Genomic DNA, 25162 nt, shown 5'->3' on the forward strand with positions numbered 1-25162 from the left:
AAGAAGACCACAGGTCTCTCCTGATGTTCGTTAACATTCTGGCTGTGCACTTGAACCTTTCTAGGTCTACTCTGTAAGAAGACCACAGGTCTCTCATGATGTTCGTTAATGGTGAAGCTAGAACTAATATCTGGGTGCAACCCTGTTAGGCATTCATACAACAGAACTTTTCTAAAGTTTTAAAATTTGTACAACCAGAACCAGTTATTGATTTGTTAGTCCAAAGGTTGAATTTAAATGGTTATCACTTAGAAAAATATATACTTACATGTCTAATTTCACTTTAACTTTTAAAAATAAAATCAGTGGTTTATTGTTATTTTAAAAAAAAATAGTTTTTCTCCAAATAAGACCCCTCCAATTTCTTTTGTTTGAGACACACTGTCATTGCTGACTGTTTTTTGTTTGTTTGTTTTGAAACAGAGTCTCACTATGTCACCCTTGGTAGAGTGCTGTGGAGTCACAGCTCCCAGCAACCTCACAATCCTGGGCTGAAGCTGTTCCTTGCCTCAGCCTCCCAAGTAGCTGAGAGTATAGGCACCTGCCACAATGCCCAGCTATTTTTTGTTTCAGTTGTCATTGTTTAACTGGCCTGGGTGGGGTTTGAACCCGTCACCTTCACTGTATGTGGCTGGCGCCATAACCACTGTGCTATGGGCATCAAGCCAGCTGACTGTTAACTGAAACTGTTCAACATAAAGTAAAGCCACATGTCTAGTATCTTTGGCATGAAAAATTTGAGGCCCTGAATTTAGTCTAATATTTCTTCATATTTATGTCCATCCCAGTATGCATGATTTATTCATTGCCCACAGTTTCCATTTTAAACAAATCATGATCATTAGTCCAATGTTACATACAGTCATTCTGTAAATCATCGGACCTTTTAATTTGTCTGAGATCAGTCAGTTAGCATGTTGTGTTCTTAATCATTTATTTATGTCTAAGGGTCAAGATTTTTTCTAGCATTATCAACCTCTGGCCACAGTTGGTGTCTATTGTCTAAAATCTAAACTATCCATTAAATGCTTTAAAATATTTGGCACACAAAATTGATTTGTAAGATGGAAATCAGTGGCCCTTTCTTTCTGAATTTCCACTTAATACTTCAGTATTCTTCCTTAAAGCACATCCTTAATCTATTATTTATACTTTCTAGTTTGGATTTCTTCTAATTTGGGTGAGAATCAAAAGTGAACTAAGGGAAACATTCTCTCTTTTTTATAAATATTTTCTAATCTTGTCTTTCCCATACTTGACAGCAATGTTTTTAACTAAATACAATTTGGTTGTTTTTTTTTTTTTTTTGAGACTGAGTCTCATGCTGTTGTCCTGGGTAGAGCACAAGGGCATCATAGCTCACAACAACCTCAAACTCTTGGGCTCAAATGATCCTCTTGCCTCAGCCTTTCAAGTAACTAACTTTCTTGGTTAGTAAATTTACTCTTGATAGAATAAAGGCTTTTTTACATTCTCATATTTCATTTTTGTAATATTTAATTAAATTACATAATTATAGGGAGGGGGGAGAGGGTAGAGGGAGAGGGATTCAAGGGTTCACTTCTGTGGTTCATCTTGCAAGGGTACAAGTGAATCTTTCTATGAGTAGAATATGAATGTTTTGACCTAATAACTAAGAAAGTTACATGAAGGCTATGTTAACCAGTTTGATGGAAGTGTCTTGGATTGTGTGTGAAAACACCACACTGTACCCCCAAAGTGCATCAATGTACACAGTTACCATTCAATAAAAAAAAAAAAATTACATAATTATAAAAACAAATAAAATAGGAATGAATGATGTAAGAATAATTGCAACTGATTCCTAGTAAGCATACAGGTCACCTTGTAGGAGAAATGAAAATTTATGGGACATAAGGATTGAGCTTTCTGTGGGCATTGATCAGCCTGTCACTGATAAGACTGATTAATCTGTTAAAAGGATGCTGGTTAAGAGAGTTTGACAGTAAACTTGTGGACTAGCTATTAAGCTGGAGGAAGGTCTGTGGTGATTGGCCACGATGTGTGCTCCTTTGGCCTTATTGTAATCAATGACTTAAATAAAAATATAAAAGACATTGATCATATTTGAAGATGATACAAAACTAAATGAAAGAATAAAGTTAATGCTCAGTAAATATTTATCAAATTGAATCAATGATTGAATGTTAGCTAAAAAACTTAAAAACTATATCAGAATAAATACCATTAAATTACATGTAATAACTATATTGAGTTCCAAAACTCCAATGTGCAAGTACATGATGGATTTGATTTTGAATCATTTGATGTCAATGATGTATAAAGATTTGGTTGACCCTAAACTTAACAGCACAATTCAGCAAATTTTAAAAGCCCCTGTTATCTTGGGCTGCTCTAATAGGAGTATGGAATCCAGATGGAGGAAAGTTAGCATCTCATGGCGCTCTGCCCTGGTCTGAACACATCTGGAGCTATGAATTGATTTCTAGGCTCTTCAGTTTAAATAGAAATCAAAAAACAAATTTAAGAGCATACAAGGAAAACCTAAGAATCTTAAAACCACCTAATAAAGAAACCACCAAAAATGATAGGAATGTTTATTTGTGGAAGTATAAGATGGAAGGAATATCTTATTCAGTGGCTACTGTGGACACATGGGTAACACACCAAGAGAAGGAATAAATTTTTAATAACTAGAGCTATCCTGCCATACATCATATTTTCCATGTATGTAAGAAGCACATTAAACTAATTTTGTAAGGAACCAAACTTAATTATATTCTTCTATCCACACACTTTCCTTTCTATACAAATACAATTTTATTCTGCTAATAGCTCCATGATCTTCTTAGTCAATAATAGAACATTCAATTCGTCCTCACCTCCCCACATTCTAACAACAGAGTTTGTCTACATTTGAAGGCTTGTTTGGAAGTCTTAGAAAAAAATATCCAACATACTCAATACTATTATGAAATCAATATATAATCACCTACACATTCATATGAATGGCAAAACATAGCTGTAGTCCATAAAGTAGAAGGGAAGAGGAGAGAGAGGGGAGAGGAAGAGGGACATGGGAGGAGAGAGGGTATTTTGGGGGACCCCACCCAATGTGCATGATGCAACGGTATTTTTCAAAACTATTAAGAAATGAGTGATGGATGTTTTACTTAGTTCAATGTAAACATTTCACATTGTATATCAAAGCAGTACACTAAACATAAATGCATCAAGGTACAAAGTTATGATTTAATAAAAATAAATAAATAAATACAATAGCAACCCAGTTTAAAAAGAGAGAGAGAAAAAAAAAAGAGAGCTTATCTCCTCCTATAGCTGGGAAGAAGAAGCCCTTTCTATCTAGGAGAATTTAATTTTCAAAAGGAGAAATACCTATCCGACCAGATCAATAGAATCAGTTCTGGAAATTAAAGTGGCTTCTGCATAGTTCTTTGTTATTAATTACTGGATATTCTACCTCCAAATATAGAATTAAATGTATACTCTTCTCTTAATTCCTACTGCATTAGTCAGTTTAGGCATTTATTAATTTTCTTCATCATGTGGTTTACTACATGTACTGATCTCCTTGACTCTAGATTTCCTCCACTTCCTTCCACCATGCAGAGTATTTTCCAGTTTACCATTCTGAATCTCAAATATCACCACTTTGACCCCCTTGCACCCTACCTAACAACCTTGGAGAGGCCAACATTGCCAGCCCAGACCTCTTGACCAGGCATTCCTTGCCCCCCATTGCCCACCCCCAGCCAGCTTTCTCACCTTATCTCAAGCCACTCTGCTCGGTCCAAACCACTTTAGGTTCCCAGAGCACATCACATACTTTTTACCCTCTGAGATCTTGGTCATGGTCTTCTAGATTCTCAAAATGTCTTCTTTACCTTCTCTTTACCCTTTAAAATACCAATACATTTTTTATTGATATCTTATTTTTTATTGATGTATTTTATACATTATTTTACTGATTTTTTTAATTTATTTTATTACATGTGTTTTATTAAGCTATGCACCTTCATGCAATTATGGGGTACAATGTGCTGCTTTTATATACAATTTGAAATACTTCCATCAAACCGGCTAACATAGCCTTCACTGCATTTTCTGAGTTATTGCATTAGCATTCTCTTTATTATCAGGTATTCTCTACAATAATACTGAGGAATGGAAGAGTCATCCAAGTATTTAACACAACTCCTGGAATAAAATAATTGTCCAAGTAATGGTTATTGGATGCTAGAACTTATAAATGGTTACCTAGGGAAATTCATGCTAAACGTCAACAAAACAACAGGAGGAATATCCAGCGTCATAGGGGAAGGTGATGGTGTTGTGGTCATGTTGCTTCTGAGGTATTGACGTATATCCAAGGCATACGTTTCTTATTAAGAGTAGTGGCCACCTAATATATACATTACATTAAGAGAGAAGGGCAGTCGACAGAGAAAGAGAAGAAAAAAATATTAAGAGAGATCAACTACATGATGGACACAGATATTTGAGAGAAAGATGAAGAGTTAAATATGACAAGGGGGAAAAAGAAATATGACAAGGAGAAATTCAAGCTCTTTAGAAAAATGAGTGGAGAAACAGACAATATTAACATACATCAGTAGGTGTTTTAATAATGGATAGGACTTTACTCGTCCCATTAAGTAACTGTACTGTTATCAGTTCATTTAAAAAAGGACAAAAAAAACTTTCTGTGCTTTCCATTAAAATAGCATAGTTTTAACATTATAACATATTAGAAAGACCCCTCACTTATCCTGCCTCTCACTGCTTCAGAGAAGGAGAAAATTAAAAAGCCATTTATTACCACCAGAAGGTCCTTCATGTTCCATGCGTAATAGAACAACTTCAATTTAGACACTCAAAAGCTTTTAATTTAACACAGAAATAGAAATGCATCTTTCAGCACCATTCAAATGTCATTTCCTTAGGCAACAGCTTGGAGTCTTTTACTTGGAAAATAAGAGAATTCTTGGAAAGGAGACTTGTGCTCTGGCTCAACTTTATTCAGTGACAGCATGGTTTAGACAGGTGATGGGGCTGATACTTCTCTCTGGGTTTTAAAAAGTCTTGGTAAGATATTACTTTCACAGTCACCTGATTTAGCACCTCCGCCAAGCTACCGAAATACAGAATTAGTGCCACATACTTTCTGCCCCGTGACAGGGACTTCTTCCCCAGCATCCGTGCTGTGGCGTGATGCGAGCCTTCCTCCTGCTCACCCTGCTCATTCACTAGTTGGGATCTGTATACATTTCCACGTCTCACTAGCAGAGTGGTGTGTAAGACAGAGAAGTTCCTGGATTGAGGAACTTTATTATAATCATCATATAGATGATCTTCAGAAGCAACTGACATGGAAGTTGGACATACATGGTGATAATAACGGGTGATGTTTTATGCCAAATAAACAAAAAGAAAGGCCTGTCCACACTCCTCAGTAGGAGTTCTGGGTTTTCTAACAGAATGTGTCAGGTCCTCTGCATGGACTAGTCACAGAGATTTGAGTTCACCTTCTGTGAGACAACACTATTTATCTCCTAGGAACAAGCACTTTGGATCTAGCAAAACTCCTGCCACATACTAGCTGGGATTCTGAGCCTTAATTTAATTTCCCTTAGAAATGCTCATAATTGGCGGCACCCATTGCTCAGTCAGCAGGGCACTGGCCACATACACCTAGGGTGCAGGTTCAAATCCGGCCCAGGCCTGCAAAGCAACAATGACAACTGCAACCAAAAATTAGCCAGGCATTGTGGCAGGTGCCTATAGTCCCAGCTACTGGGGAGGCCAAGGCAAGAGAATTGCTTAAGCCCAAGAGTTTGAGGTTGCTGTGAGCTGTGATGCCACAGCACTCTACCCAGCACGACAGCTTGAGACTCTGTCTCAAAAAAAAAGAAAAGAAAAGAAAAGAAAGAACGAACGAAATGGTCCTAATACCTAATGCTCAGTGTCACGAAGTTTAATAGATAAGGCATGGAGCCTTACAGATAGATGGAACTCAGTTCATGGTACTCGTTATTCAAAAGACATTGATGAGGGGCCTTTTATGCACCAGCTCTGGGCTGAAATGTACACATGCGGAAGGCCAGCAACTTGCTCTGAGAGCACACACAAATTTAGTAGGAGGAGCAGGCATGGAAATAAATCTCAGTGATTCTCAGTCCTGGGGACTATCATGGTTATAGGGAAAAAGGAGATGGCAGCACAGAGCAGTGTCAGCTTGTGCTGGAGCTGTGAGGAGCCTAATGTGGGATGTTTCACGGGAGAGGAGTTTGATGTGTCTAGAGAAAATGCTAGATATGAGGAGGATGGCGGCCATTTGTGGGTAGGGTTTTTAAAGGTGAAGAATATTTCAAACGCTTACCTCTCCATTGTTGAAAGCTGTACATTTAAGCTGTGCTTTCCTCCCTGGGTTCTTTCTACTGCCGTTCTAGAATCCCATCTGGCTGGCCTCTTTGCCTAAGCAGGTGAAAGAAGCAAGTGGTGATTGTCTGTAGTTTTTTAGTTGTAGTAACTACACCACAACACACTGTCTGCTTGGTCCCTAAGGGAAGATGTTTGGTGTTTGTTTTTTTTTTTTTAATATCAGTTATAATCACCATCAGCAACTCCAAATACCCCTGCCAGCATCCCTCCTGCAAATGTGAAGCTACTATCCCAGAATAACAAAATTCACTTGTGTCCACAGGTCTTGACTATATTTGTCTTACTTAACTGCATTGGTATTAGTAAAGTAAAAGGGTAGTTACATTTTGGAAAAGGTTCCATTTGCTCCAAATCTGTATGCTGGGAGAAACTGGCTAATTTTGCGCGGGTAGTATCAAAGGAGTCAAACTCTATGGACACTTCATGGTATCATTTGTGTTTAAGTGTCACTTAAACTTTAAAAGGGACATTATTGGAATAATAAAGTAATTAGCTATTAGGCAGTGACAAGAGAAATGAGATTGCTGAATATTTCTTTGTTTTAATTTTTGAGGCTGGGCTAATGGTGAAGAAGCTATCAGTTACTCATTAATCTTGGTTAGTGTCATTGATCTTTACCCGAGAAGAACTGTTGGCACTTTCTATACCCACGGAAGATAAATGGTAAAGGAAAAGATTAGGCAGTTTGAACAAAAGAAATACAATTAGCAAATAAGTGTATAGGAAAAAATAGTCCCTCTCACTAAAAAGCCAAAAATGCTCATTAAAAATCTGAAGTATCCCATAAAAAAAAATCTGAAGTATCATTCTGTATCTATTAAAATAATAGAGTTTTTAAAAATATTATGTCAATGCTTGTAAGACCGGTGAAACTGATGGAGATATACGTTTTTAGAGGCAATAAAAAGGTACAAAGCTTTCAAAAAGTAATATGTAACATGAATCAAGAGTCTAATAAATGTTTCCATTTGGGGGAATGCATCAAAGGAAATTGTAGAATTAAAAAAAGGGAAATTAACATAACATGTTCTTTGCAGCACTGTTTATAATAGTAGAAATATTCAAATATCAAAGGATAGTTAAATAAATTACATATTCATAGGAAGCAACAGTAATTATGAAAAGCCTATCAGAAATGCTTATCTTAGAATATTAAGAAATACACAGGAAGCAGAATTATAGATGCTCAGCATATATATAAAATTCAGCATATATATAAACTGGGAAACACCTGTGAGCATACAGAGTCAGTAGGATAGAGTGGGGAGTGCATGGATTTAGCAATAGACAGGTTTTAGTATGAATTCTGGCTCCATCTTTGCAAGCTGTTGATTTTTGACAAGTTATTTAACTTGTATATATATTTTTTTCTTACATACAAAATGGGGTTATTTCTATTCACCTACTAGGACTACTAAGAGATTAAATTAGATAATGCTGTAAAATCTTAAAGAAGGTAATGAAATTATGGATTTGATTTTTTACTTTCTCTTTTTTCCACTAATTTTATAATGTTTTTATAAGAGGATATATATTTTAATTTTTATTTTTATCTCCAAAGTGATTTCTGTGCAGAAACATATACCTTGTAGCATTCACTATATAGTTAACTGAAGTAATCTAAGTAATTATTCTTATTTAGTACCAAACATCTCAAAGTACATACTCTGCTAAACCGTATGAGTCTGTTTACCTAACAAATACTTACATAGCTTTTACCATGTGACAGCCATTGTTCTAAACACTGTATTCATGGAATCTTTTCAACAACCTTGTGAATAAAGTATAGTCACTAATCTCACAGGTGAGAAACCAACATGCAGAGAGGTTTAAGTCACTTACATCAGGCCCCAAGATACACGTGGTGGAGCCAGGGACTGGACACCTCAGGCAGCCTGGCTATGCGGTCCAAGGCCTGAATGCTGGGGTATTTTTCAACTAGTCAACTATAATATATTCATTGAATATTTGCAGTGTTTGTCACTGTGAGATACCAGGGAACACAGGACAAAATCTTTAACTTGAAAACAATCATTCTCTAGGCGTCAGCTGTAGTCTTGGCATGTTGCTTTCTCAACCTTAGACAAATGTCATCCATGCCACAGCCAAATGCTACTCACAGAAAAACACCGCTTCTCACCCATAATGCCCATGGCTCTAAAGAAAAGTCTCTGCAGTCTACAGCTTGGCTCTCTGGGGCAATGTCAGTGTTTTCAAAACACATGCTAATAAAAAAATCCCAGACTTTGCCAAAGTGCCTAGCATTCTGCAAACATTTTACCCAGGTTTCTCTTTACACATATCTGTAGGTATACATACATTCATATGCTACGTGTATATGTAACTAATATTTCAACCAAAATATTTATTTGATACTACAACCTAAAAATACGCATTCAAATATACTTTTTCTGTCGATTATGTTGTACTTCTCTTGATGAAAGATTTTCCTGCCATCTCTTTCAAATTGAAAAATATTCCGAGACTGCATGGCAAATTCTTACAAATCTAAAAACATATTTTAACATGATGGCTAAGAATAATGTGTTTAGAATCGGGCTAAATGCCATGTTAAGCACAGGTATTTACCCTATGACTTTGAGCAAGTTTCTAAGCCTTTCATGACCTCAATTTCTTCATCTGTTAAATGGGACATACCTTACAGAGTTATGAGACAAAAAAGGCATTAACATATAAAACAGAAAGTGACTCAGCCAATAAATGTTAGATATTATCATTTTTATTTGACCTCCTTATCTACAAAACCCATCTTTTTTTGTACTGACCTACAAAATCATGTTTTCCTGAAATGAAAACAAAATATGGAATTGCATTAAAGTATAAGATTGCTATGCAACTGGAAGTCCCATTTTTCAAGTTTTTGTGTTCACCACATAGGTGAATTGTTATTGATTAATTTTACAAATAAATATTATGAATTTGAATTAATAAATAAATTTGCATTAATTAAATACTCCTTCTCGGATTTATGATAAGGCCCCATATAAAATTTTGTTAGAAAAAAACTCTGCAGCTTAGAAAATATAATACATTGCATCATAAAGAAATTTATTTTTTTAAACTCTATGTTACCCCACTGCAGGGAGAAAATATTACCTTTCCCAAGTATGTTTGTTTCTTTTCATGTTTACTTTTCATTTAAAAGCTTACTTTTGAATAATACATATTGAAATTAAGTTATAAGGAAATATTAATCCCTTTTCTGATAGAGTGCTTATCACCAAAGAGTTAATCTCTGCTGTGTCTTTCAAGATAAGTTATCTTCTTGACAATAAGACTGATTAAACTATTCAAAAACATTTTAAATAAATGATCCATGTTTGTTTTCTCTGTTTTTTCCTGCAGTCATTCTCAACATAGCACGGCAACCCGTCAGCCTTCAGTGACTCTCCAGCGGGCCATCTCCCTGGAAGGGTAAGATACACAACCTCCTCTCACCATAAACTGTGCAGCCTGTGGATAGAAAGAAAGTCCTCATTTCTCCCGCCCTTCCTTCCCCCTCCCTCCTGTCCTTCCTTTCTTCCTTCCTTTCTTTGTTTCTCTCTTTGTTTCACTCCCTTGTTCTCTCTTTCTCTCTTTCTCTTTTCTTTGTCTCTCTCACACACACACAGACACATACCTCACACTCTTTTTTTTCTTGAATCAGCAAATATCTATGAAGTTCATCTTATATGCCAAGCACTGTGCTAGGTGCTAGGGGTTTTTTTCTTTTAATATTTAGTTTTATTTATTATAATTCTTTTGTATTTAATACACTAGCTACAGCCTTTAAGGCTCTAAATTTGTCTCTGTAGCTTTGGCCTCAAACCATAGTACTAGATTTAACAAGTCAAATAAGATCTCTTTTTTCTTTTCAGAGGGTTCATTGTCTAGGGTGAGTTACTGGACCCTATAAGGGATTACTGGACGATCAAGGAGGGGTACCACCTGGCTGAAAATGGGCATCAAAAGGGGAGGAGGAAGAAAGTCAGGGTAGTTTCTGAAAAAGAAACTCTAGAGCTGAGAACCAAAGGATATGTGGTTATTTGCCCGGTGCTACAAATGCATGGATATTCCTTCAAGTGAAGAGAAAAAGCATTAACGTTTACTGAGTACTTATTAGGTTCCAGTCTCTATCAATCAATCAATCTATCTATCTTTCTATTCATTTCATAGATAGATTGATAGATTACATATTGTTTATATCACCTATCTATCCCTTTATCTAACTTATCTGATTTTATTTCTAAAAATAGACCTAGGAGATAGGGGTCTTTTTTCCTAAACCTTGATTCTCAGGTTAAGTAAAGTAATTTTCCCAAGGACATTTACATAGAAAGTAGCACCACCTGGCTTTGAAATCAAATCTGTCTCCACTGTATAGCTCTGTCTTCCGTAACATAATATGAAAAGACTTTATCGAGCTGAGCTGGAGAGCACTGGTCACATTCTTTATAAACCACCTTCAGGCTACGTTAGACATAGGATTCTCTAGTAAAAAAAAAAAAAATGATGAAGAATTAGAATTGACTCTACCTTAGAAATTACTAAATAGAACCAATAACGTAATGTCTGGGATGGTTCTAGAGACCCATGTGCCTACTATGTGGCTGAAGTATTGTTTGCAATAGAGACGAGGGTGCGGGGACTAATCTCACCTCTTTCCTTTTGAAGACCTCTCTTGGCAGGGCACAGAGTAGCCATCATTTTACATTCATTCTCTAACACAAAGAAGACTTCCTCCAGCTATGAGAATTAATGGCATTTCCTTCTAAGACTATTTCCAAACTTTTTCTTTCTTATTATTAACAAAAGCTTATTAGCAGTTTGCTAATAGGCATTTTCTTTTATTTTCCACTTGAGTTAAATGAACTCTGTGATAGACATAATCACCAATTCTAGTTATCTGCTAAGATGAAGCCAAAAAACTTAAAGACTTTATCCTGACTACAAAATGCAACAGTCGCGCCTTTTCGGAAAAACAACACGCAGTACGGCCAGCTTCATAGTGCTCCATTATTCTAATACAAAGTAGTTTGCCATATGTCCAGCAAATAATGCAGCATAAATGCATTCTGTTCCACGCAAGAGTGGAAGAAAACTGACTCTGGAATCAAAGAATTAGGTTTGAATCCCGGCCTCTGCCCTCTGTTGTTATTGATCTTAACCTTCACCTCTACGAGCACAGATTTCCTCGATACCCAGAGGGACGAATAGTACAGGATGCACCGATTTTTTGTACAAGGAGCAGGTACATGTTAGACCCTCCATAAGTACTGGTTAAATATGCATTTAGTCCAAATGTTCTGAAAAACAAACCAGAAGACTTTTATTTTATAGCCTAGATTACTTTTACACCTACTTTAAACACTTGCTCCTAAATAGAGTACATACTTTTGTACTTATTTATTTACTTGTTTATTTATTATATAAAACATTTCTGGATATAAAATAAAACCTTTGAGGTAGAAATAACTTTACATTGCTGGCATACTTAAACAGGAAGCCTCAGTGATTCTCTATAAAGTCCAGACACTGCATGTCACACCCCACGTGCCTGGCTGGCGGTCAGACTGCGAGATAATGCAGCATATAATCGTGTTACTGAACACGTAGTGGGAGAGCCATTTTTCATCTTACATAGACCGGTGAGTCTTTAGCGGGTTTCCCATTAAGGTGTATACTGCTGCATGTAGGCAGTCAACTGAAATCGGAAATTCTCGGATTTCAAAACTCTGCTTCCTTATGCTTCTGTGAAAAGCAACTACAGAGTGTATTTTTTAAATTAATGTAGTCTAAAAGGCCATATGTTTATATAATTTTCATCTAAGCTGCTATGTATTTGACATAAAATAAGTGAAGATGTTTCAGATTTCCAGTTAATTTGATCCATGGAGACAACAGAACTGTCTAATTGGGCCCTCCACCGTAGAGTCACTGCTGTTTTTAAATTGATATCTGAGTCATCCATGACTATGCCAGGCAAAATGAGACACCATAGCATCCTCCTCATTAACAGTGCGAGCTCTGTGCTTCAGGTTCAAGTTGACAGACACGGCACACACCTCAATCTCCTCTTCCTCCTGAGACCCTATTAAAAGGAAGCTAATGGAATAATAAAAACAATAAAGGACAGTTCCACAGTGAGAAGGAAAACAGAAGGGAGTATCAAAGGTCAAAGTGTTTCATCACATTTCAGGTCAACAGAAAGCCAATAGAAGGGTATTGACTGATGAACAAAGCAGCCTTAGATCCCTGTCAGACTCGGGACACACTCTTCACTATTTGGCATGGAGGGGAGGTATCTCCTGGCCTTAGGTTTCCAGGGAAGCCACAAACGGCTCTACCATGGTGTAGTAGCACCCTGAGCAGGGTCTGCCTACAGCTCAGATGACCGCAGGTCTGCCCAGCAGAACCCAGAAAATGCAGGGAATTCAGGGTGCTGACAATGGGTAGGCCTGAGAGCAGAGTCTGAGAATAGGAATGAAGATGCCCACTACTTAACATAACAACCCTTGCACCCCAAACAGCTTCCAGGCAAGTTATTAGTATTGTTATTAATTAGTAATTACTTCCAGGCAAGTAATTAATAAACATTAAAAGAAAGAAACATTCTTTTCTGAAGAAACAGAATCCTCCTTCTGTGGAACCTAGATGAGCTCGTTTGAGAGTTGACCCCCACAGAAAAGCCCTTCACAGTGTGCCAGTGGGGCAACTCGTTCTGGGTTGCTCACCTAATTGGAAGCCTTCCAGTTAAAAAGCCTTATCCTCTGACAGCCTTTCTATCACTTTGTTCTTAAATATAAACAGACAGCCACAAGTTACCAAAAAAATGTTTTAACCTGAAAAATGGCAAAGACAAGGTTAATACACACACACACACACACACACACATACACACACACACACACGAGAAATAGCTTCAAGGAAACAGGCAATTCTGGGAACAAAGTAAAATCTGAAAAGCATACTCAGCATAAGCATATTGTTTTAGCAATGTGGAGGTAACTATTAGAATTAAAACTGAGATGGTTAAAAGAAATTGCCTCTGGGAAGGCAGGTAGGATTCTCAGGAGAAAGGACACAAATTGAATTTTGAGGAATATGGTTGGAGTAAGTCAGAGATTAAAAAGAAAAGGAAAGGAAGAGGGCGGCACCTATGGCTCAGTGAGTAGGGCGCCGGCCTCATGTACCAAGGGTGGTGGGTTCAAACCCAGCCTTGGCCAAACTGCAACAAAAAAATAGCCGGGCTTTGTGATGGGAGCCTGTAGTCCCAGCTACTGGGAGGCTGAGGCAAGAGAATCGCCTAAGCCCAGGAGTTGGAGGTTGCTGTGAGCTGTGTGATGCCACAGCACTCTACCGAAGGTGATAAGGTGAGACTCTGTCTCTTAAAAAAATGAAAGAAAGAAAAGGAAAGAAGAGAAAATCATATGCAGAAACCTAGATGCAGTTTTCTAACACCTCTAGAGCCAAGAAGTCTCTCCAGCTACTCAAAAAGCTTTATTTTTCTAGTAGAAGGAGATTTATTGTATGCTACCTTACAAGATCAATTCAGCAACATATGTAGAGGTAGAATTTTCTAGTGACTAGTGTTTTTACATCAGTAAAACAACTGCCTTGGAAGGTGTTGACCCTCCTTCATAAGTAACACTTAATAGGAAATCAGATGGCCTTCTTCAGGAAAGTAGGAATTCTTTATGAAATAAATGGTTGGTCTAATTGGCCTCAACCAAAAATCTCTCCCAAATCCAGAAGTCTATGAGAAAAAAGTGGTCTTGCCTATAAATGGATACATCTAGGGAACCGTCCGTTCAGGTTCACGGGTCTGTGATACCACTGTCATATTTTCTTACCAGAACAGGCCTAACTCCATGGGGAAACTCCTAACTGCTTGGCATGAAAGAGACTCTCTCCACACCCTAAGACCACTCTAGGCTCATGATGCAGTGACATCACTGGTGTCCCATGTTGGGCCTGAGCAGGCAGGTAATGCACCTTTGATGGAATTATTCCCTCTCTACTTGATCCTTTTTGCTTAGATAAGAGATAATTATTTACAGCTAACAGGCTTCTGATTTCCTAGGATAACACTGACTTCAAAGACTCAGTCTTCTTAGGCTAAGTGCCCAGATATTTGGTTTCACAATATATGGTCACGGTAGGGAGTGACCTGAGAACCGTCAATGAATCAGGACCTATAGCCCAGGTCATGCCACTTCATCCTGTGTGATTTTGAGCAGGTGTCAGTCAGTTGATACAGAGTGATCAGGGTGAGTTAACCAAACAATGTCTCAGATGCCTTTCAACTCTAACATTTTGGATATAAAAAAGTAGCTTATGGAATTCAAGGATAATGACTAGATATGAAGATTGAACTTTTAAGGAACCACGAGGCTCTAGGTAGCTGACTTTTGGGGTGCGGTTGGCCTGAGTTACTGCTAAACACACATGCAGAAACCTCTCTGCCCTCAGGATTCATAATCAGCATGAGCGCTCAATTTCCTTCAACATATCTGCACCTTAGCCCTCAAAGCAGTGCTAAGGAGTGTCTGAGGGAACCTGGTATGCTGATCAATATACTAAAGTATTATTATTATTATTATTATTGCAGTTGGGCCGGGCCGGATTTAAACCCACCACCCTCAGTATATGGGCCCAGTGCCCTACTCACGGAGCCACAGCACCGTCCCCTAAATTACTGTTTAAAATTGGAACAGAGGCCTTGTTTAGGTTGTTACTTGCTGGGATCACTGGCCAAAAACCTGAGCGTGTGTTTACCACAGAAATTTAAGTGATTCTACCAAAACAGAGAGGCAAATTGGATTAAGTGAAAGCTATTTTTGTCTCTCTTCAGAATGTATTAATAGATTAAGTATAGTTGCCATTTCCTTGTTTATTTTGCCGTCCTTCCAGCCATAGGGTTTATTTATGGAAAATATAAGAAAATTGAGGAGATGAGCAGCTTATTGACTTTTAGAAATATTTAAAAGAAATCAAACTCTTCTCCCCCCACTGAAAAAAAGCATTTCTTTTTGTGACTTATACCACATATTCTAATACAGACAGACCAACCTATTGGGTTAGAAAGCTTTAGGTGAGAGTCCCAGCTTTACTCTTGCTGCCAGATCTCCTGCTAATGGATTCCATTTGCCAAGAAGGACTCAGGGAGTTCACAGACAGACCTTCAGAGCTTAAAAATCAAGAGATTGGGGCGGTGCCTGTGGCTCAGTGAGTAGGGCGCCAGCCCCATATACTGAGCATGGCAGGTTCAAACCCGGTCCTGGCCAAACAACAACAACAACAACAAAAATAGCCGGGCATTGTGGCGGGCGCCTATAGTCCCAACTACTCGAGAGGCTGAGGCTAGAGAATCGCCTAAGCCCAAGAGTTGGAGGTTACTATGAGCTGTGTGATGCACTCTACCAAGGGCAACAAAGTGAGACTCTGTCTCTACAAAAAAAAAATTAAAAAATCAGGAGACTGATTAGGAAGCAGTCAGAGCAGCAGATACCCCAGCCCATCTCCGTTTCCCCAGTTTAATATCCTGTGCTTCCCATTCATTTCTCCTCAGGCCCCTGGAATTCCAGCTCTGCCTTTAGCTGACCTGTCAGCTTGTTTTCTTCAGCCCCATTTCTATAGACCTATGATTTTTTTTCAATTTCCTTACTCCATACGACATCCTTTAAGCTTTGTAACCATTCTTCCTTACATGTATAGAGCTGAAAAGATAAAAGGTGTCACTGGGGCAAATTTTAAGGATTCCCCAAGATTTATCAGTATTGAAAAAATGCTGAGGCCCTAAGAAGCCAAGCAATATTTAAGGCAGTGGTTCCCAACCTGTGGGTTGTGACCCATTTTTAACAATAAAAATACATTGCGGCATTAGGCAGGTTGAGAACCACTGAATTTTAAGGGCTCTTGATACATGTGTTCTAATTCCCTCATGGGCCTGGATTTCTATCGCCATCTGCTGTTGAAATAAAAACAGTGTACAAATAAAAAAAATCGATTTCTTGTATAGAACAAATAGAAGTTTCCAAATTTGGAATTACAAAAACTGTTAGAATAGCAAAAAGTATCTTGTGAGATGATACAGAGAATACGGGTATTTTTTCATACTAAAAACTTTTGTAAATGTTAACTATCCCAATTATTTCATAAAAGAAATCCTCTCAAATGAAGAAAATAAAGAAGGACATAAAATCCAGAACACAGAGTATTTCATCATAAACGCAGGTAGTTCAGATGCATAGATTCTGAAGTCCAAAAGACATATTTTTCTATATTTAAATGCTAAAAACATGACACTAAATATTACCCATTTTATTTTAATTTAATGGTAACTGATATGTGTAGTAAATGCTTTCTGTGGCTCTCATTTGGCTGATAACAATTACATGCATATTATCCAACTTTATGGATTAAGACACTAAGGCTTAGAGAAGTTAAGAGTGAGACACAAAACTGGAATTTGAGCCCACATCTCTAAGTCATTTCCCTCTCTTGTCTCCCCAGACTTGCATGTGCCTTGTTATTATCAGCTGGCTAATTTGGAGGCCTAGCTAAAGTAAAGCTTAGTATGATTCTGCGGTTTTAGAGGCTTTCGTTATGATAGTCATTACCAACAGTCCAATTTCAAATAAGAATGTTGATAAAAGGGAATGGATGCCTAACGTGATTTCACTCACCTTGAAATGCACTGAATTAGAAGAAGTGGAGGAATGATATCTCCACACTGCTGGCTTCTGTTTTATCCAGCAGGATTAGAAAGAAACCCAGAACTGGTACTTCAGGAGTCTGGTTATGAGAACTGCTAGGCTGTCCTGCTCAGTGGCCTCAAACACTCAAGGCTGCTCCAAGAGTTGACCTTGGAGGGTTGCCATAGAAATCACTGGGGGATTTGGTTTAGGGCTCTTTATTTGTTAAATAGTCCTCATTTTCGGTGCATAATTCAATGCCAACATGATTACTTATTATTGCTCTGCATATTGTCCTTGAAAATCTTGTTATTTTTTACTAAATTGGCTTAATAATGGCCTTAAAGTAAATTGTAAATAAATGTCCTCCTTATTATACAGGGTAGCCATAAAGGTCGCATGCCAATTTTAAAATAATTGTCTGTTTTATATTGCACACAAACTTTATGGGTACCCTGTATAATGAAACATACCCCAAATAATGTGCTACATAATATCCAACTAGAAGATTATTCTTCTTAATCAATACTCGTATTTATGAGTGTTAATAATAATATGATTACCTATGATATTGATTGACATGACATTGAAGAAAGAGTTAATATGCTGTATGAACCCAGGAAGAATAAAAAGGCGGCCCGTCATGAGTTAGGCCAGTAGAAATGAAGATAAGAACCACTGTTCCGGGACAGGATTGAGTTGCTCAAACTGTCGAAAGGATTTATCAATCACAAACTTTCTAATTATAGCCCTAGCACCAACCTCCTCTTTACATTCATACTATTACCCCTCTTTGAATACTTTCCTTTGAATAATATCTTTCTAGTATTAAGGCTGCCATTGCTGACTTGGACCTGTTTTGATGCTGCCAATTCATAAATTCAATTGGGGATATAAGAGTAAGCAAAGCAGACACTGCCTTCGGTCTGGCAGGGAGAAGGAAAGATTAATAGAATAATCATACAAACAAATATAAATCTGCCACATTCTGTGAAAAGGCAACCTATGATGCCCTGAGTGTCTGTAAGGGGGGATGTATCTTGTCAGGGAGGTCAGGGAGATCCAGGAAGGCGCTGTTGAGAGCCTTCATCTGAACGATGAGAGGCATTAACTAGGCAGAGAAAGGGTCATCATCGGTGGTTGCGCAAGCAATGATTACAAATCCGTCTGAGTGTACTACTCCGCAGAGCACAGATGAGAACAGCATGAATTCGGTAGTGCTTGCCATTTGGAAATGTATAATAAGGAGGCTGACTCACGGCTGACTCGCCGTCTCCTCTGGAGAGGCCATCTGATGGAGTCTTCTAGTCGCTTATCATCCCTGCACAGCCAGGATTTTCTAAATGCCATCTCTTGATTGATTCTGCTCTGTCTTCTAGTTCCTGTTTGGTGGGTTTGCTTCTTTGTCTGTCTCCATCCCACAGCACAGAGGTCCTTCACGGCCACTGTGCTTCCTCCCCTTCTTCTCGGCCGGCTCCTTCCTCAGCTTATTCTCTGTGCTGTTTGCCTCTCCTCTCCTTCTCTCCGTAAACTTCCTCTCTGTTCTCCTTTTCTTCTACTCCTTATTTTCCATTTATCTCCTTCTTTTTCTCTTTTATTCCTCTCCTTTCTTGCTATTCAACATGAAGGTACCAGGCTTATGAATGTATACTACATTATAAATTTCTCGTGGACATGATTCAATTTGATCCCAATATCATCTTAGGGAAGTGACCAGGTAAGAATCTTTTATCTGGTCTACAGATGAGACAAGGGGTCAGTGGCCTCCCCAGGGTTGTGTATGTCAGAAGGGGAGGAGTCTTGGCTGCAGCCTACATGCCTGCCTCTTGGTCCCACACTCTCACCACTAGACCATCCTGCCTGAACAGAGATGTCACAGCCATCCCACTAAAAGCCATGCTTTTTAGTCTGACTTATAAAAATCTTTCACCTTTTTATGTTTATCATTCATAGAAATGAGTCTAGACAAGAGTTATAGTCAGAGGGGTTTTCTGGATATTTATTTATCCATCACCTGAATAAAATTAACCTCAGTTTCATCTGATGAATATTTGCTGGACATTACATTGTACCCTGGACCTAACTGCTTGTAAAGAATGATTTTCATTATATTTTTACCTTGCCTGGCTGTGACATGGGAGGAGGCATGGCCTACACAACCAGGAATAAAGAGGATTGTTTTGGGTATCATTTGTCAACCTTCATTAGATTACAGATCATGAGACATCTGTCTTTATATATCCCAACTAAATCTGGTATTTTTCTCTGCATATATTACAATCCCTTAGAGACTCTCAAATTCCATTAGGATTTCTGTTTACTTCCTTCTCCTGGTTAATTATGAGAGAGTTTAAAGAAAGAGCACATCCGTATCTTATGCCAGAGGCCACATGCCCCTCTATTGCCAGAAAAGCAGCCAGTGATCTTTATCCTTTATTTAATCTCTCTGCTGATTTTCAGTCCTGGTAAATGTTTGCTTCACTAAAATATGCTTTTAGGATGTCAGTCAGCAACTTTTATTGACTGATGGATTGCGTTTGGTAAAGCCTCCTGCTTATTACATGGAAAATCAGACTGCTCAAGCAGAATTGTACAGGGCACAAGCACCACGCATCCGTCCGTGCAGTCCTCGATTTAATTGATTAACCTCTTATTTGTTCATTCAACTAAGCATTTACTGAATGTCTAGTGTGTGTCAAGCACTCTGATGAGGTATTTGAGAAAATCAAGAAGAAAAAGGCCCAATCCTTGCCCTGGGGAGCTTAAAGTCTAGTTGGGTTGGCAGAATGTTGAAATTTTCAGTAATTTGCTACAATCATATCTATATAATTTAAGAACCAAAGAACAAGCAGCTGATTGGAGAGAAACTAGTGTGGCTGTCCAGCTGCAATTTTAGTGATTTTTACTGAGTGGTCCCCAAACCTGAAGGGTAAAAGAACACCCTTCTCAGTCCAAGGAAGTGCCGTGCTCCCATGAGCTGGTATCAACAGTTGGGCATTATTCCTTCTGAGCACAGGTCTGTGAAAGCTATGTGGAAGTTTGGGAGAGAGCTATGCTCATCACAGCCTATTCAACTTTGCAAGGAAAACTCTCCTGTGGTCAAGAATTAATTACAAACAGAATGGGAAGGTGCATTTCAATATCTATGTTGCATAATAATAAAATGTCTGAACATCTCTCCTCTCTCAGTGCTCTCTCTGCATCCCTGAAGTCCTTGCTTGTCCTCAAGTCCCCCTCTTTGATATAACAGCCTGGTGTAATTTAAAGAATATGATTTTGTGATTTATCTCTACCTTTATTTAAATCCTGGCTCCAGCAATTGCTAGTTGCATCACCTTGAGCTGTTACTAAACCTTTCTCAGCCTCTTTCCTTAATCTGTAAAGTAAGGATTAATATCTACTTCATAGGATTATTTTGACAGTTTACTTTTTTAAAATGTGTTAATGTCCTAGCGCAGTTGTTTAAAAATCATAGGTACTCTGTACGGGTCAGTTCTCTCTCTCTGTCTTATCTGCCTCTTTTCCTCCTGATGTGCAGAACCTCTTCCCTCTTCCCCGTACTAGGAATCAGTTGTCAACATCCCCCTTCATTGTCCATTTCATGAACATTTTCTGGGCACTGCTCACAGACCCTCAAGAGATATAGTCAGCAACGTGGAAGACAGAAGACAGCACATGGCAGAGAAACAAAGGAGGAGAGGGTGTGCCCATCTAGGAAGACATCAAGCGTTCAAACACCCTTTAATCTTAACCTTCCCAAACTTCAGTTTTCTCATGTTTAAATGAGGGAAATAATACCTAACTTATAAGAACTTTGTAAGGATTAAATATGCTTAGCTCTTAAATGTTGATGATTATAATTAAAACTCAAACTCATCTCACGAATCAAAAAATAGACCTGTATTGTGTCCAAGTATGTAAAAGACCAAGGTTGATGGTAATGGCTTCTTTCCCTCTTACTGATTTTATTGGTAATTCATGGCATAGTTTAGTGGGTCAAATGTGCTATAGTGTCCAAAGCGATATGTGACAGATTACCACAGGTGCGTGTCTCAGCATATCTGTGCTAGAAAATGATTTTTGCAGTAAGCTACGTCAACATATTTTACCCTTGGCTCTCAAGTGACCCATGGCTATCAAGGGCCAAACTGTGTGTTTGAAGTGCATGTGGATTTTGCAAAAGGAATGTAATTATCATTACTTTGCCTGACATGGCAGCAAAACGTACATGGTTATAGATTTATTTGGGGGGCATCACCAATTTGGAGGAAAAAAAGGTTAACATGAGAATAAGGATTATGTCCAACTGTCTAGTTTCCTTGGGGGGAAGCTATTAAGGTCAGAGATAGGTAGGAGATTTTTCAAGGTCACAGCAAGTCAAGACTAGAATTTAGGACTCCTAATTTTCTGACCAGGGACTCTTCCTTTTCTGGAGGAGAACAAGGATTAACAAGAGTCTTCATTCTTCTGTGTATTTATTCTCTAATTCCTCATGCCTTATCTGCTTTTATCCTCCCTGTGAGACCCAGATGAGGTACCCTTCTAGAAATATCTGACCTTAGTGCTAAAGGGTAAGAATTACGGCTAAAGTGACATATCTGAGCACCAGTAAATCCACACAAATTGAGCTGCTGTTGTGGCACCATTGTGAGTTATGCAGAGTTAAGCTCCCATAATACCCTACTATGGATGTGGCCATACCAGGAAGGAAAAGAAGACAGATTTACTTAGAACTTTGTCTTGGTTGCTGTTCTTGTTTGGTTTTATAGCACTTCTTCTGTCTGGAGAAGGAATGATTATGGGGAAACAGGAGTGATTTTAAAGGATAAATAGTGGGAAGAGATGTAAAATATCAGAAAGCGCCTTCCCTAGTAGGGTTTTGATCTTCCGACACACTCATGAGAGCCACTTCTTTTCTGTCATCAAAAATTCTTTCCATATAATTTTCAATATGAAGGGTACTTAGGAAAAGTCCTTATATAAATCAGAACTCACACTGAGCAAAATGGACATGATGGTATTTTGAATGCCCCATCTCCATTCTGCTGGACAACATTTCCTCATCCCTTAACCACTATCTCTTTCTTTTTGGTCCCCAGTGCTACAATCTTTCTTTTTATGAAAATTAGCCTTAGGATCAACTTCTTTGCACTGTGATACAGAAGTCTTTTAGGTTTTTATTCTACAGTCATTAATTGAAGATGTTCTTTGTGCCAAGTATTACACCAGGCATGAAGGACTTCAAAGCAGGGGAAAGGGAACTTATATTTACTAAGATCTGTTTACAAGTAGACTTTATTATTCAGAGAAGTTGTAAGGAGCTTTCAAAACTTTTGCTCAGGAAAATTGAGCAAAAAATACAGAAAGTTTACCTATAAACCCTGTTTTCACACATGCATAGCCACTCCCATTATCAATGTCCCCCACCAATCTGTTTCAATTGATGAGTTTACACTAATGCATCCATTATTCAGTCCATTAGTTTACTAATTAGCTTACATTAGTGTTTACTTTTGTTGGTGTACATTCTATGAGTTTGTATAATGTATAATGACACGTAGCCATTATAGTATATCCTACAGAGTAGTTTCACTGCCCTAAAAATTCTCTCTGTTCTGCCTGTTCATTCTTCCCTCCACCTAGCTCTTGTCAATCAGTGATTTTATTTTTACTTTCTTCATAGTTTTTCCTTTTCCAGAGTGTCATATAGTTGGGATCATATAGTGTGTAACCTTTTCAAATTGGCTTTGTTCTCTTAGCAATATGTATTTAAGTTCCCTTGATGTCCTTCCATGACTTTATAGCTCATTTCTTTTCTGTCCTGAGTAATATTTCATTTTCTGGATGGACCACAATTCATCTATTTACCTACTGAAGGACATCTTGGTTGGTCCAAGTTTTGGCAATTATGAATACAGCTACAATAACTATGTGTGAACAGGTTTTTGTGTGGACATAAGTTTTCAACTCTGACAGGTCAATACCTGTGCTAGCTCATAGAGTAAGAATATGTTTTGTTTTTAAGAAACCACCAAACTATTATATCTCCCAAAGTTTGCATTCCCACTGGCAATGAATGAGCTGGCCTGTTGCTGCACATTCTTGTCAGTGTTCTGAATTTTGGGCATTCTAATAGGTATAGCCTATTAAGTGTCCTCAAACTTTTTAAACAGGGGGCCAGTTCACTGTCCCTCAGACCATTGGAGGGCCAGACTGTGGGCCCCGGGACAAGTCGACTGCTAAGCAGGACAGGCAGCAGCAACAAAAACACCTGGCAAGCTGGATAAATGTCCTAGGCTGGCCACATGTGGCCTGCGGGCCTTAGTTTGAGGATGCTTGGCCTAGTATCTCATTGTTTTAATTTGCATTTCTTGGATGACACTTGATATGGAGCACTTTTTTGTGTGCTTATATGTCTTTTGTATATTTATTTGTCCAGATTCCTAAGGTCTTTGGACTATTTTTAGCCAGATTGCTTGTATATTATTATCATTGAGTTTTAAGAGTCTTTTGCATACTTTAATAATAGTTCTTTATCTGTTGTGTCTTTTACAATTATTTTCTTCCCTATCAGTGACTTGTCTTTCATTTTCATGGCAGTGTGTTTCATTGAGTATGTTGTTGTTGTTGTTTGTTTGTTTTTAATTTGAATGAAGTCCAGCTTAGGAATTTTTTCATAGCTCACACCTTTGGCATTGCTTCTAAAAAGTCATTGCAAAACCCAGGTCATCTAGATTTTCTCCTATGGTATCTCCTACTTTTATAGTTTTGTGTTTTGCATTTGGAGATAATTTTCTTTTTTATTTATTTTTATTTTTTTTTTTTTTTGGGCCAGGGCTGGGTTTGAACCCACTACCTCAGGTATATGGGGCTGGTGTCCTACCCTTTTGGGCACAGGTGCTGCCCAGAAATAATTTCTCATATGTGGAAATACAGTTGTTCCAGAACCCATTTGTTGAAAATGTTATATTTTATCCATTGTATTGCTTTTATTCCTTTGTCAAAGATCAGCTGACTGTATTTATGTAGGAATATCTCTGGGCTCTGTATTCTGTTCCATTGATCTATATGTCTCTTCTTTTGCCAATACCCCAATTTCTTCATTATTATAGCTATATGTGGTAAATTTTGAAGTCAAGTGGTATCATCTCCAACTTTGCTCATATCCTCTAATATATTTTTGTCTATCCTGGGTCTTCTGACTCTCCACATAAACTATAGAATTAGTTTGTTGATCTCCAAAAAATAACATTGAGATTTTGATGGGGATTGCATTAAATTTGTAGATCAATTTGGAAGAAATAACATCTTTTTTTTTCTTCTTTGAGATAGAAACTCACTTTGTTGCCATTGGTAGAGTGCTGTAGCATCATAGCTCACAACAACCTCAAACTCTTGGACTCAAGCTATTCTTTTGCCTCAGCCTCCCAAGTAGCTGAGACTACAGGCACCCGCCACATTGCCTGGCTATTTTTAGAGATGAGGTCTCACTTTGGCTCAGGCTGCTCTCAAACCTGTGAGCTCTGTCAATCCACCCACCTCGGCCTCTCAGAGTGCTAGGATTATAGGCATGAGCCACTGAACATGGCTGAAGAAATAACATCTTAATAATATTACATATTCCTATCCATGAACATGGAATATCTCTCCATTCATTTAGTTCTTTGATTTTTTATTTCTTTGAATTTTGTAGTTTTCCTCATATAGATCTTATACAAATTTGCCCACTTCTTCATGAGTTTTTGTTGGTGGTGAGTTCTTTGTAGATTCTAAATATTAGCCTTTTATCAGACACATAGTTTGTAAATATTTTCTCCTATTCTGTAGATTGTCTATTTACTCTATGCATTATTTCCTTTGCTATGCAGAATATTTTTAATATAATCAAGTCCATTTATTTATCTTTGTTGTTATTGTAATTGCCTTTGGGTTCTTAGTCATAAATTCTTTGCCTGAACCAATGTTTAGAGGAGTTTTTTTACATTTTTTTCTAGGATTTTTGTGGTTTCATGCTTTACATT

At 37.9% G+C, this 25162-nt stretch overlaps 1 protein-coding gene across 4 annotated transcripts in view; it reads left to right on the forward strand.

Annotated features, from left to right (window-relative positions):
• The window catches only part of DLG2 (discs large MAGUK scaffold protein 2), a 2018366-nt gene that overhangs the window by 1614354 nt on the left and 378850 nt on the right, over positions 1-25162 (forward strand). For all 4 annotated transcript variants that reach the window (XM_023511782.1, XM_023511784.1, XM_003780855.3 and 1 more), the window contains one exon: positions 9811-9879. In XM_023511782.1, the coding sequence (XP_023367550.1) occupies positions 9811-9879 (69 nt within the window). The remainder of the gene's footprint in view (positions 1-9810; positions 9880-25162) is intronic.

Source organism: Otolemur garnettii, unplaced genomic scaffold, assembly GCF_000181295.1.
Source record: "Otolemur garnettii isolate 467f Iridium unplaced genomic scaffold, OtoGar3 scaffold00001, whole genome shotgun sequence".
NCBI lineage: Eukaryota > Metazoa > Chordata > Mammalia > Primates > Galagidae > Otolemur > Otolemur garnettii.